We start from the raw sequence: 14,275 nt of genomic DNA, 5'->3' as shown, positions 1-14,275 counted from the left end.
GCATCAGAGAAACTGCGGACGGTGCAAAGTCGAGTCACTTCAGATGTTGTTCCTCTTCTTCCAAATCACAACACGGTTGTCTTGTGGTATTTTAACATGTAGAGCAGGTCTGGAGCGCCAAGCTCAGGGGATTTACAGGAACCAAACACTCCCCCAGCGAGCAAGCGCTTGGTGGCGGTTGGGAGGAAACACTTTAGCCTCCCTGAAACACTTCAGCTTCGCTGAAACACTTTAACCTCGCTGGAACACTTTAGCTTCACAGAAACACTTTAACTTTGTTGAAACACTTTAGCCTCCCTGAAACACTTCAGCTTCGCTGAAACACTTTAACCTTGCTGGAACACTTTAGCCAAGCAGAAACACTTTAGCTTCACAGAAACACTTTAGCTTCATTGAAACACTTTAGCTTCACTGAAACACTTTAGCTTCATTGAAACACTTTAGCATCGCTGGATTACTTCAGCCTCGCAAAAACACTTTACCTTCGCTGAATCACTTTAGCTTCACTGAACCACTTTAGCCTAGCAGAAACACTTTAGCTTCGCCGAAATACTTCAGCTTTGCAGAAACACTTTAGCCTCTAAGAAAAACTTTAGCCTCACGGAACCATTTTAGCCTCGCAGAAACACTTTAGCCTCAAAGAAACACTTTAGCCTCTCTGAAACATTTTAGCTTCGCTGAAACACTTTAGCTTCACAGAAATACTTTAGCTTCACTGAAACACTTTACCCTCGCTGAAACACTTTAGCATCGCTGAAACACTTGAGCTTCCGTGAAACACTTTAGCATTGCTGGATTACCTCAGCCTCGCAGAAACACTTTAGCTTTGCCGAAGTACTTCAGCTTTGCTGAAACACTTTAGCCTCAAAGAAACACTTTAGCCTCTCTGAAACATCTTAGCTTCACTGAAACACTTTCGCCTCTCTGAAACCTCGGACGGGTCTGAGTTCAATGCGGGCGGCTTTCTGTCTCGACCGGTTGATGTAGGAAGAGCGAGAGAGAGCGAAGGTTAGCAAGAGTGTGTGAGAGGCTCGGCCACAAATGGTGTCTCCCTAATAATAACATTAGCACTGACACGTACATGACGATAGCGGACGTGAAAAGGAAAAAACACACACATCCGCTGCCCAGTTAGAGAGCTGGATCCAAGAAGCCAAACTGAATGAGATTTGAAAAAAACCTGCACCGCATAAGTCCTCCAAAATAAATACACTGCTCAAAAAAATAAAGGGAACACTTAAAAAACACATCCTAGATCTAAATGAATGAAATATTCTTATGAAATACTTTGCTCTTTACACAGTTGAATGTGCTGACAACAAAATCACACAAAAATGATCCATGGAAATCAATTGTATCAACCCATGGAGGTCTGGATTAGGAATCACACTCCAAATTAAAGTGTAAAAACAAACTCCAGGCTGATCCAACTTTGATGTAATGTCTTTAAAACAAGTCCAAATGAATGTGTGTTGCTTCCTGAGTGGACACTATGATTTTACACAAGTGGGATTGACTTGGAGTTACATTGTGTTGTTCAAGTGTTCCCTTTATTTTTTTGAGCAGTACATTTATGTTCCATATAGCACAGAAAACGTAGTTTCCGATGACGTTTGGAGCAAACACAGGCTCTTCCTCCGACGCTTTCCAGAGATGTGTGTAAGCAAGCAAAAATAATTATTTTTGGAGCCCTTTTGGTGTGTTTTCAAGCCTCTACTCAGATAGCTGACAGGACACAATAGTTTTAATGGTGTAAATAATGGTAAGACAGACGCAGAAGATCCAGCGAAGCCTCCCTGAACCCTGCAAAGCCATGGATGACGGCACCCGAGTGCAGACAGGATGGGAAGAGTGGGCGGACGACCAGAGAAGTGCATCACAGTCTAAATATTTGCATCTTCCTTTGGCCAGTTTTCAAGCGAAAATCCACCCCCTTAAAAAAAAGAAAAAAAAAAAATCCCCATTCCAACACACTCATAATGTGGAGGTTGTAGAAATATTTGCCCTCCGTGTCAAATCCCGCTAATGTTGTGAAATGTGTTGCTTTCAGGGAACCTACTGGGAGGGTGGAATCCGCGGGGTGGCGTTTGTTCACAGTCCCTTGCTGAGGCGCCGGAGGAGGATCTCCAACGCTCTTCTTCATATCACAGACTGGTTCCCCACGCTGGTGGGCCTGGCAGGGGGAAACATCAGCCAGGTCAGTGGAACAACATTCCCTCTCTCTCTGGTTTACTCTTTCATCAGCTCATTACGCCGTGAACCTTTTCATTTTCGGGTTTCGGGGACTCATTGAACCCCCTGACCCAGGGGTCGGCAACCCGCGGCTCCTCCATCTTTACACCGCGGCTCCGAGCGGCTTGGGGAAATAAATTATAAATATTTAATTGAAGTGTATTTCATTTGTGTTCATTCCTTTTTTTAACTTTTAGTTCTAAGTCTATTAAATAAAATGATATTTATTATTTTTCGCCGCTCAAAATAACGTCACACTCGCCGGTATACCCGCCGATTTGCGGATGCTGTGCGCAGAAGTTCAGGAGCAGAAGTCCCATAAACCAGGTAAAATAAATATTTATGAAGATATTTTGCCAATATTTATTTTTTATTGTTTACTGACACAGTGATTTTTTTCCCGATTTATTTTTAAAATTCAGGTCAAGGCTCCGCTACACGCTCTGAAAGCCCAAAGCTCAAAATGAGTTCATTACATAAATAAAATTTAATTTTCTCCCTAATATTTTGTGAATTTCAGAAGCAACACACTTGTTTATACAAAGTGTAAAGGTAATAAAAAGCAATATACACAGCGGTACCTTTATTTTAGACGTCAAAAAGTAATTGCGGCTCCCAGTGTTTTCTTTTCTGAGGAAACCGGGTCCAAATGTCTCTTTGGGTGTTTGGGGTTGCCGACCCCTGGACTAACCTGCTGCCAGAAATCCCTGTCAGGATTTGAAATAAATGTCCTGGAAGTGACTTTACTTGCAAATGATGTGATTAATTCATATTTTCAAGAAAAAAAAAAATAACACACTTCACGTTGCATTTCCTTCCAAGATGTCTGCGCTGCAATACTGGAACAGTTGGCTTTTTCTAATTGTTTGTGTTGTGTGTGTGTGTGTGTGTTCCAGCTGTATTTGCGTGTGGTCTCGGTCTCCCGCCGATTTTATTTTCTCTCCCGGGGTTTCACAGCCTTCATATATTTAGATAACATCTCCGGCCTTTAAGTTGGAGGAAACGTGCTTTTGTGTGTTTTTTTTGTTTTTTTTTTGACACTGACCTCATTGTTGCTTTGTTTTTTTGCTTTTTTTTTTTTGCAGCTCAGACATAAATTGCTTCCACCGGTGAGTCAGTGCCATCTGTGCACGGCTCCCGATCAGCTCCGCCGGCTCCGTGCGCTCGCAACTTTCCGTCGTTTGACGAGATGAGCGAATCCGCCTCGGCTCGAAAAATAAGACGTCTTCAAATTCGTTCTGGAAAGAAACTCCCGCCTCCCCTTTCACCAAAACCAAAGTTATTTGTTTTTTGTTTTTCAGCAATCAGAGTGGATGCACATGTGGATTTCAGCGCTTAAGACGTGGCCTCCTATCATCCTTCATATCATTGTACTTTTCACATTAGTCTCGGTCTTTGTTTTGGACTTCAAAGATGCGTTTTGCGACGGTTCGGAGGCTCGGAGCAAATAAATATCCGCCATAGCTTCGCTTGTCATCAAAGGGGAAAATAAAGGGATTTTTTTTTGATGAAATTTACTTGAAAACAGCAGCACTAAACCCCCCTGCCCTTAAAATATCAAAGAAATGAGCCCGGTATTAGTTGAAATATTACAAAAGGGTATGAGAACCTTTTTTTAATACTTTTATAATTATTAAAAGTCTTGTAAAGTTGGGATATCCTTTTCATGAATATCTATTTAAGACAAAATAAACTTCATTGATCCCTGTGGGGGCAGCAAAACAGTTCTAGGGTCAACAAATATGAATATAAATATAAATAGAGAAAATTAGAACAACAACATTAAGGATAGGAATGGACAGTTCTAGTGTCAATAAATATGAATATATTTATTAATATATATCAATATATCATTATATTTCTTATTCTTCCTCCTTTCTACTATTATCTATTACTGTTATGTTTTTTACTTCAAACTCTGGCACAACAATTTCCTTTGGGATTAATAAAGTTGTTCTCATCTCATCTCATCTCAATATAAATATAAATAGACAATTAGAACAACAATATTAAGGATAGGAATGGACAGTTCTAGTGTCAATAAATATGAATATAAATATAAATAGAGAGACAATTAGAACAACAATATTAAGGATAGGAATGGACAGTTCTAGTGTCAATAAATATGAATATAAATATAAATAGAGAGACAATTAGAACAACAATATTAAGGATAGGAATGGACAGTTCTAGTGTCAATAAATATGAATATAAATATAAACAGAGAGACAATTAGAACAACAATATTAAGGATAGGAATGGACAACAGGATGGAAAAAAAAAAAAGAAGGTGAAAACAGGCAACCAAAACAACAGCAATGATAGGAATTTGGGGGATTTTGGGGCCGATATCTCCAAAAACAGCTGGTGTGTGAATGAATGAGCGAGTGGTTTAATGTCTGGAGACAGAAAATGCTTGAATGTGTCTTGGTGTGACCCCACCGCGACCCCGCCGTGACCCCACCGCGACCCCACCGCGACCCCACCGCGACCCCTTATAAGCTGCACCCAGAATGAATGAAAGGATTCTGTTGTTAAAAAAACAAACATTTTCTCCGGAGGTCAACCTGAAGTTCTGCTCCGCTGGTCCTCAGAGCCGAGGCCTGGACGGGTTCGACGTTTGGCCGTCCATCAGCGAGGGGAAGGAGTCGCCGCGGCAGGAGATCCTCCACAACATCGACCCGCTGCACAAACCCTCGGCTCCGACCTCCACCTGGGACTCCGGCGCCGAGAGAGCGGCCGGTAAAACGCCTTTCTGAAAACACACGACGCCTCGTCAAGATAGTGGTTTTGTGACATCGCGTGAGGTGGATGGAGAAGTTCAGATGAAACCGTTTATCCCTGCGATCCGTCTTGAAAAGTGTTTCATTCTGAGGTATTTTAGTTTAGTTCATTTTTTTAAAAGGTCATTTTAAATTTTGAAGATCTTGGAACATCTAAATAAAACATTGGTTTTTTTAAAGGATGACAGCAAACGGAGAGGGAGGACGTTTTTGGATCATTTAAACTCGCCTTTTTTTTTTTTTTTTTTTTGATAATGCGAGGACTCAAATAGACGTGGAATATTTTGCTTCAAAGTAAACTTTCAACCCGACGTCTTCAAAACCAGGTCAAAATGTTTTGTTGCGTGCAGAAATGTCATTTTGTCACTAAAAAAAAAAGATGACATATTTCGTTCATAGATAAAATAACGTCATACCTCGTGTTAATTCATTTTAAATTTCAAAGTTAAATCTTGAATGGTAAAGGTTGCCGACCTCTGACCCCGACCAAGACCAGTTAGGACTCAGTATTTAGCAATTCCAGACTCCAGACCAGCTGTGCCCAAAATATTGATCGCGATCTACCGATCGATCACACAGGTAGTGTGTGTAAATCGCCTGGCGTTAAAAGGTAGACGTCACAATCTGACCTTTTCTGACACCGGCGTCACTGCGCACGTGCACATAACGGCGCGTTCTAGCAAGCTAGCGCGTTAGCCTCCAATTTATGTCTTCGAAACTTATGGGTATAAAAATGAGTTTGGGATCCGGACCCAGTAAAGAAACTAAAATATATCACTTCAGAATGGGAGGTGGACTTTTTTTAATTTTTTTTTATTACTACGTCATTGCCGAAAAAGGGAAATTTGGCGCGGCGTTTTCAGAGCGTTCATAAAAACGACGACGCCGACTTCCCTCCGAAGGGAGCCGAGAAGGAAAAAGATAGGTAGATCATTTTCACCTGGTCGTTTGAAAAGTAGACTGACTGCATCTTTAGTCCGAACCTGTTATTGTTTTAGAAATCTTGAAGAATCTGATCTTGAAGAAATCCGCTTCCTTCTGCAGCGTCCTTTTCTTACCGATGTGTTTTTAGCAGGTGACCCGCGATGAACACACCTTCCGTGACGGGGAACGGGGATAAAAAAAACAAAAAAACAAAGATTACGTTTCGCCTCTCGTTACCGTTTGTCGCCGAAATCCGCGAAATGCCTCTTCCAACACGTCGGAGAAAAACAAAAACTGCCAAAAACGATTATTTGGGTTCAGGTGGAGAGGATTAAAATTCCGCGTGACGCGTCTAAGAGAAGACGAACAAGGAAGATATTCCGTCCAAGTGATTTGATGCGTTTTCCATCAGGCGTCTTTCAGCCCGACAGCCATTGATTGCCAATATATTAAGCAGAGCGCTGATGCATTCAGGGAGTCTCAAGGAGACGCCGTCCCTCTTTTTCGCGCGATCGTTCACCTCGAGGGAGCGAAAGACCAGGAACCGACGGCGTCGCTCACCTTCACGCTTCCCGAGACGCCGAGAAGTCTGACTTTCACGCCGCTTTGTTTCCTTTGCTTTGACCGCAGGGCCGGCGAAAGGTGCGACCTTTCAGAAGAAAAAGAAGAAAAAGAAGCTGCTGAAGCAGAAACCGAAGCAAAAATCGGCTTTTAAATTAAAGAAGAAACCCCGGATGTTTCCCGATCCGGCTCCCGAATCCCGGCTCCCGCCCAAAGCCGGCTCTCGGCCGAAGCCGAGCCTCAAATCCGAAGGTTTCTCTCGGAAGAAGTTCAAACACCGGCTGAAGCGTCAGTTCGGCGGAGGTTCGCCGGTTCGCCGGAACCGTTCGGTATCTCCGGCGCTTCGGTCCGAACCCGGGAGGCCAGTTTCCCGGAATCACGCGTTCCCTCCTCAGCCGGGATACGAGACGTCGTTCCGGCGACGAGCGAAGGCGTCCAGGAGGACGCCGGAGTACAAGAACGCGTCCCGGTTCCACGCGGCGCCCGGTTTCGGCCGGGATTCGTCCTCGCCGCCGTGGGACACGTCGATCCAGGCCGCCATCAGGGTGGGAGACTGGAAGCTGCTGACGGGAGACCCCGGCCACGGAGAGTGGGTCCCTCCGCAGGTAAAGTCGCATCGCAAACGAACGCTCCGAGTCGCTCCTTTCTCGGTGAAAAATCCCGAATTTCCCCCCCTCAGGTTCTTCCCACGCTCCCCGGACGCTGGTGGAACCTGGAACGGGCGTTTCTGACGCCGCACGAGACCTCCGGACGCAAAAACATCTGGCTCTTCAACATCACCGCCGACCCGTTCGAGCGGCGCGACCTGGCGGACCGGAGGCCCGACGTGGTGAAGCTGCTTCTGGACCGACTGGCCTTCTACAACCGGACCGCCGTGCCGGTGTACTTCCCGCCCGATGACCCCGGCGCCGACCCCGACCGCCACGACGGAGCCTGGGTGCCCTGGGTGGGCGAGGAGGAGGACAGGGAGGGAGAATATCGGGGCGTCTATAAGAAAATGAACAGCGGCGGCAGGAAGAGGAAGAAGAACAAGTGCTGGCTTTGCAAACTCAAGTCGTTTTTTCTCAAACTCAACACCAGGATGATGTCCAATCGCATATAAGCGGCGAACGAAGCCATTTAAAATTCGGCGGTGTCGGGAAAACGACAGGAAGTTCGATTCCACCCTCCTCCTTCTTCTCCTCCTCAGGGTCCGAACCTGCGTCGCTACGATCGAGTCTCGCTTTAAGACGACATGATCGTTTTTACTGTCCAGGTGGGAAAGTAAACGTCCGCTCGCACGCGTGCAAAAACTCCCTTCAAGACAGATTTGTATTCCTTCGTTTTCCACGTCGCTCGTCCTGCACCGGGAGATTTAGGAAAACCGGAAAACTCACGCAGGCGCGAGGAGGAAACGCGCAGGAAGACCATCGGAATCCAACGCTTTTCTCCTGCTTTAAGGTGATTTACGCAAATCCAAAAAAAAAAAAACGGCCTTTCGCCTCGACCGGGAAGAAGGAACGTGAGATAGAAAGCAAACGAAATAAAAGAAGTAACGGCGTGCAAAATGCAGAAGCTGCAAAAAGAAAGAGTCCAGAGAGAAGAAGATGCGAGGTTTTACCATCACGCCTGGATGAAGAACACAGAAAAACGATGTGCAGGGTTTCTCAAAATGGGGTTTTCACTTCAACTCTATCAAATCCAGCCGTCAACAAACTAAAGGGAACTGAAATGTCCACTTAGGAAGCAACGCCGTTTGATTTGGACTCGTTTTAAGGACGTTTTATCCACGTCCGATCGGCCCGGAGTGAGTTTTCACACTTTCATTTCGATTTGTCGCATTTAAGGATATGATATTTTTGTGTTCCCTTTATTTTTAGGAGCAGCGTTGATCAAATATATAGAAGATCATTTCTACCATTTGCTGCCAAAGACAGAAATTCAAGAAAAAGGTCACCGGACAAACGACGAAGGCGAGAACACAAAAAAAAAAAAAAGCTGCGGTTGCTCTTATAAAAATTGGCGTGACAATAAACACAGATCCAGATCCAGGCGGTTTTTCGTTCCCACACATCTCACGCTTCGAAACGGGAATCGCACTCGTCCGGTGGCGAAAAATCTGCGTAAAGCATTAAACTCTTTTGTCTGGAAAGTAAAGTTTGCCAGATACCGAACTTGTGGCGGTTTTCTGGAGCGACGCTGGTTTTTCAGACGCCTGTTTGAGCGCTCGTATTTTTTGACGTTATTGCCGGATTTATGAAACGTCCTCACACTAATTCTATTTTTTTTTTTTTTTTTTTTTGGCATTTTGTTTAAGAATTGTGGAATATTTCACCCGGGTCGATTTGGACGGGCTGGAAATGTTTTTCGGTCATTTTACTTCACCGTGTCTTAATGTGCAAAGACACGATATAAATAAAGGACCATTTAAAACTATTAAAGCTATTTCTTTAAAACCGCATAAACTCGGTCTCTATCGTCCACACTTTCTTTTTCTATTCCCACAAATAAAAAAAATGGTATTTAATTGAAAAAAAAAAAAAAAAAAAAAAGCGCGTTCAAACTTTGTATATAGTCACGATTAAAAACATGGAGTTATATTTAGCGTGTTGTTTCTTGGGTGTTTTTTGTTTTTTCTTTATTCTTGGCGATGCGTTAATGTGAAAAAAAAAACGTTTGGCATCTGGTTCATCCTCCAAAGACTTGACGGCAGCCGACAGTTCTTGGAGCTTTCACCTTTTTTAGTTTCAGGGTTCAATTCTGCACTAACTTATATGAATATATAATATTGTAATTATAGAATATAAGCGGCTCAAAGGCCTACATGGACGCTCGTCAACGTCTCAGTGTTTATTGTTAGAATGAAGGACATCGATGAGGAGAAATTGTACAACGTTTACGTTTTGAATTCTTTAAATAACCCGCCTTTATGCTGTTATTTGTTGATTGAGTGTATTTGCTGCTTTGTGGAGATAAATAAATGAATGGGATTTTATGAATGATTGTGTTACATTTTGATCTTCTGTGATTGTTTACTGATATTTTGGGATCGTTTTTCCGGATTTGAAGTAACAACAGTGTATTTTTTTGTAAAATGTGCCTATATTAGACACGGACGTGTCTAAACTTATAGTGTTAACAACTAGAAAGCAACAATTTACTTGATTCAACAATGACATTGAAAACAATGCAGCAAAATTAAATCTCATTAAAAAAACGTTTGAGCATAAAGCTGGTCATTAATTCATGTACTTGTTGATGTAAACAAGCTAACAATAAACATGCATTTGTTTAGATTATATTGACCTTGAATAATCATTTTATTACTTGTTTTACTTGCTCAAGTGTTATTTATGTTTTTGTGTTGCATATTATAATGTGATATTGATTTGAAAGCTACCATTTTGAAAGTACCAAAATAATGAAGATTAACATGGTTTAATTAAGATTAAGTAATGTAATAACCTTAATAGAAACAATCCGACACCTCAACCTTTTTCCAAGTAACATTTTAACATTTATTTTAGCACTTTTTTTTTTTCTTTTAGTTACTAAACTTTTGCAGGTTTTCCTCTCCTGACAGTCTGTTTTGCAGCGCAACAATTTGCAGTTACTGTGTGAAATTAATTGATCGATTAATTGATCGAGTCAGGATTATTTTGTCATAACAACAAACAAATTGATACATAGATATAGATATGATCAAATAGTTGACTGAAAATGTGAGGTTGTCAATGTGTTTTTTACCTAATTTAATTGTATTTTATTTTACTGAAACTGCCTCCCTTCTGCTGTATCGGACCCTCGTCACCACTAGATGGCGATAAATATCAATATAAGCAAGAGTTCACTGGAAATCTGCAAATTCAGGATTTGTGAGTCCCTCCATCCCAGCCCACCTCAGCTTCCTCACAAGAATAATTGAATAGTGGGTTTATTTCCAGCAGAGTGGGACGCTTTTAATCCGACGGGATTTAAATCCTTTGATTCGGCTGATGCTGCCGGTTTGATTTTGTGTGAACATTGTTTTCCGGATTTAGTTCGGAAGCCGAAAAGAGGAGATTCGACATGAATCCAGATAAGGTTTCTTGTCGGCCCTCTCGGGAGAGAAAGAAGCTCCCCGGGATGTTCAGGAAAATATTCACGGTTTAGCGCCGCGTCCACAATAGCAAATGTTAAAACGGCCAAAATGAATGAAATACATCGATCCAAAGACATCCATTGGAAATATTACTTAGAGGAAAAAGGAAGTCTCAGTAGAAATGGCACTCTGTGTGGGCTTTTTATGACAGGAAACTAAAAAAATAGCAGTTATAACGCTGTTCCAAACATCTGATTTTCCCCAAGGGTTTCCTCCTGCTTCCTGGAGCTCAGAGATACACTTTAATGACATACGACTTAAAATATCTGCTTGGAATAAACGGTTCAGGTTTGCTGCGCTCCAATATTACGCTTATTTTAAATCAATCCCAGGCGATCGTTCATTTATTTCATTGGATTTTAGATTCATGAGCTTATTTTTAGGTCACACATTCATTTTGCAAGATTTCTGTGATGATAAAGTTTGCTCATGGAGGGAAGGCGAGCGAATGGAAAAGGCGGTCGACAGTAAAAACAACTAGTCACGGTAACCCGCCTGAACCCGAAGGGAAGAGTAAGTGGTGGAAATGCACTCACAGATGGACGGCGGCGTGATGGGATTTGAATTTGCCGCCAGGCTCGTCGGCCAATCGGCTCCATCCTGGCCGGAGCTGCTGCAGCTGAAGATGGAGCTGAAGAAGAGGCTGAACGGACACCGTTTAGATGAAATCCTGCAACGCTTGAATTCACAAAAACCATATTCGCGCTCCCACAAACCATCGCCGGCGTCTTGATTTTACTTTTCTTTTTTTGGAGCGCCAGGCAAACATCGGACACGTGTTAGAGGTCAGAGGTCAACGAAGGCCGTCCCTCTCCGGGGTCAGAGCGGCCCTGCTCGCTCGCCTCCCGCCGCCTGCACCAAACAACACTTTAAAACCCATTTCCTGTTAAATTCATGTCTTATTTATCTTTTCTTGTGAACAAAGAAGTAAACGCCGCATGTCGGCGAGCCTATTTTTCTCTGGGGCTGAAAAGTAACGGGAACATTTTGTGCTTTCTCTCAGCTTAATGAAGTTGAGATCGCGCTGCAACACCAGAGAACTCTCTGGATCGTCTTCAGATAAAAAACACCGCGGAGCTCCAGCATTTAAACACGGCTCATCTCGGAATCATGCATAACGTACGACTACCGTTTATTCATTTAACCTAAAACCGGATGTCCGGTACGAATCTGCACCCCGAAGTTTAGCCGTGATGTCATAACAGACATCTGCCTCATTTGTGATGTCATTCTGACACCACAAAAGTCCAAATTAAAAGATTAAAAGAGCTAAACGAGGCCGCCGACCGACAAAAAAGGGGACGGACGGGATCCGGAGTGTGACGTCACCGCCTGCTCTGCAGAAGAAAGACATTTGGAGAGAGAAACCGACGCCAACTGTTGTGAAATCTCACCCGCGGCCTCCAACAATGACGAGGACAAATAACAACAACTCAAGGATTCTCATACGGAGGCAACAAAAGCTCTACTTGTCATCCATCACTATCAGTGCACGGCATGTGACAAAAGAGTGTGTGTGTGTGTGTGTGTGTGTGTGAAGACGATTGAGTGTGACTGGAGTGAACAGGACGCTGCGATGCCTAAATGTGCACACAAGCATGGAAACGGTGCATTCAAGGACCGTGGAGATTCTGATGGATGAGCTTGAGTTAACCGACTCGAGTTGTGTCTGAACAGCTTTCACTCGTGGGTTCCAGCACATTCTGACATCATCTGAAATGAAAGAGCAAAGTAAAAAAAGAGGTGTGTGTGTGTGTGTGTGTGTGTGTGGAGGGGTGCTGGAGTGACAGGCAGTTAAAACAAGATGAGGGTATCGAAGCAGGGAAGTGAATTTGCAGGATTTGGCGATAAAACTCAAGACTTATGAAAACATTCATCATGGAAAAAATGTTAAAAAAGGCTCAATTGCACCTGAAAATGATTAAACTTTGTGACTCCAAAAGTCAAATTTACAAAAAAAAAAAAAAAAAGCATGAGAAAAAAAATAGTTGAAATAAAAGGTTTGAATTTAAGGAGTAGAATGTGGGTAAAGAAACTGACATTTATCAGATAAAAGTCAGGAGTTTGACGATAAAACGTGTCAACGCTGACAGATGAAAGCAGAATTTAGAAAATGACAGTTAGGAGATAAAAGTTGTGGCGATGAAGTCATTCTGACACAAAGTCCAAACATGCAGGAGTTTGATTGCTTTATGATAAAATTTTAAATGTATGTAATAGATGAAATTGATCAAATAAAGTCAACCGATCCTGGCAGCAACAATATCGCTAACAACAGCTGGAAGAGCATTTCCTGTGGAAAAAAAACTAAATATTTTCACTGATCGGGAGGAAGATCAGTGAAGATCTCAGCCTTCCAGAAGAATCCTGACCGAGGTCCCATCCTGGATCTTTCTTTCTACTGTGTTCAGAGAAGCTTCACACAGCGACTTCAGAAAACAGATTCCTGCCTGAACAAGCTGAAGGCCAAATAAACACGTTTTGTCTCAAACGTACCGATGTGTGTGTTTCTGAATACAGATGCGGTGAAATAAAGGTGCAAAGTAGCACGTTTTCCCACTGAGGAACGACTCCTTTTTGCAGCTTTGGATCAAATATTACAATTATGAACTACGAAGCTGCGACTCTAGATATGCATCAAAACGCCGCTTGCAGTTTTAGATAAGATTATAAAATGTCACCAGAGTCCATGCAATTTCTTGCATCAATTCACTTTCCATTGATCTGTCTTTGTGCCAAGACATTGACAGAGTAAAAATCAATAGTCCTCTTCCTCATTATGCATTTCTTGTTTTGCTGTTCATTTTAAAAATGTTTTATCAATTGCAATACTTTGATTTTAATTTGTTCTACACCAGTGGGTACACACGCCTAGTCTAGCAGTGAATTTTTCCCTCCATTTTAATCTGAGACCTTATTTTTTTTAGGAATTTTTGTTTTACTTATCAGTAAAACATCACATCCATCTGGTTTCTGCAAAAACAAAGTAAAATATCACAAATTTGATTCATTTACCAACTTTTAAAGGCTGTTTAAAGGCTGCAGTTTGGAGTGTAAAAAGTGAAGACTGTTTTAATGTCCATCTGATGGCTTCATAAGAACCGAGCTATAAAAACCCCTCTCATTCGCTGTGCTAAGCTAACTAGCAGGAAGTGGATGCTCCGAGTGCTCCAGGCAGAATTCCCTAAAAGTGAAATAAAAAAAAAAAAAAAAAAAAAAAATCCCCATGAGGTCACTGCCGTGTCGGGAGAAGCGATGATGCAGAAAGATGTAATGTTTCATCCCATGTTAGTCATTACGACTCACTTTTCACAAGGGGACTCATTTTAACCCGGAGAAGAAGCAAACTAATTGGCCAAGACTGTAGATTATCATTGAATATTTAATAGAGATTTGTCTAGAATGCACTGATGAGTCATTTGCACCTTTTTAAGCATTTCAGTCTTTTTTAAAAAGGGGCTTGAGCTGTCACAGTGGTTGGCAGGGTTTGTATTTTCCTGAAAACACACATGAAAAAACGATGAGACAAAACAACACTCGGCTGCCGGTCGTCCTAACACACATTTATCACTCGACTCCTTATTAAAAACAAAAGACAACACAAAAAAAAAAAAAAAAAAAAAAAAAAAAAAGACATGCTGATCAGAACACATAA

The 14,275-nt window shown here is 42.2% G+C and overlaps 1 protein-coding gene across 2 annotated transcripts in view; it reads left to right on the top strand.

Annotated features, from left to right (window-relative positions):
• LOC147230049 (arylsulfatase I-like) overlaps positions 1-9,709 on the top strand; it is a 42,187-nt gene extending 32,478 nt beyond the window's left edge. For both annotated transcript variants that reach the window (XM_086153169.1, XM_086153170.1), the window contains 4 exons: positions 2,051-2,197; positions 4,827-4,974; positions 6,570-7,105; positions 7,180-9,709. In XM_086153169.1, the coding sequence (XP_086009295.1) occupies positions 2,051-2,197; positions 4,827-4,974; positions 6,570-7,105; positions 7,180-7,602 (1,254 nt within the window). In that variant the 3' untranslated portion in view covers positions 7,603-9,709. The remainder of the gene's footprint in view (positions 1-2,050; positions 2,198-4,826; positions 4,975-6,569; positions 7,106-7,179) is intronic.
• The last annotated feature ends 4,566 nt before the right edge of the window (positions 9,710-14,275 follow it).

This window comes from Fistularia commersonii, chromosome 10, assembly GCF_037954325.1.
Source record: "Fistularia commersonii isolate RoL2024-O1a breed Wild chromosome 10, RoL_Fcom_v1.0, whole genome shotgun sequence".
Lineage (NCBI taxonomy): Eukaryota > Metazoa > Chordata > Actinopteri > Syngnathiformes > Fistulariidae > Fistularia > Fistularia commersonii.
This window is presented reverse-complemented; position numbering and strand designations above follow the sequence as displayed.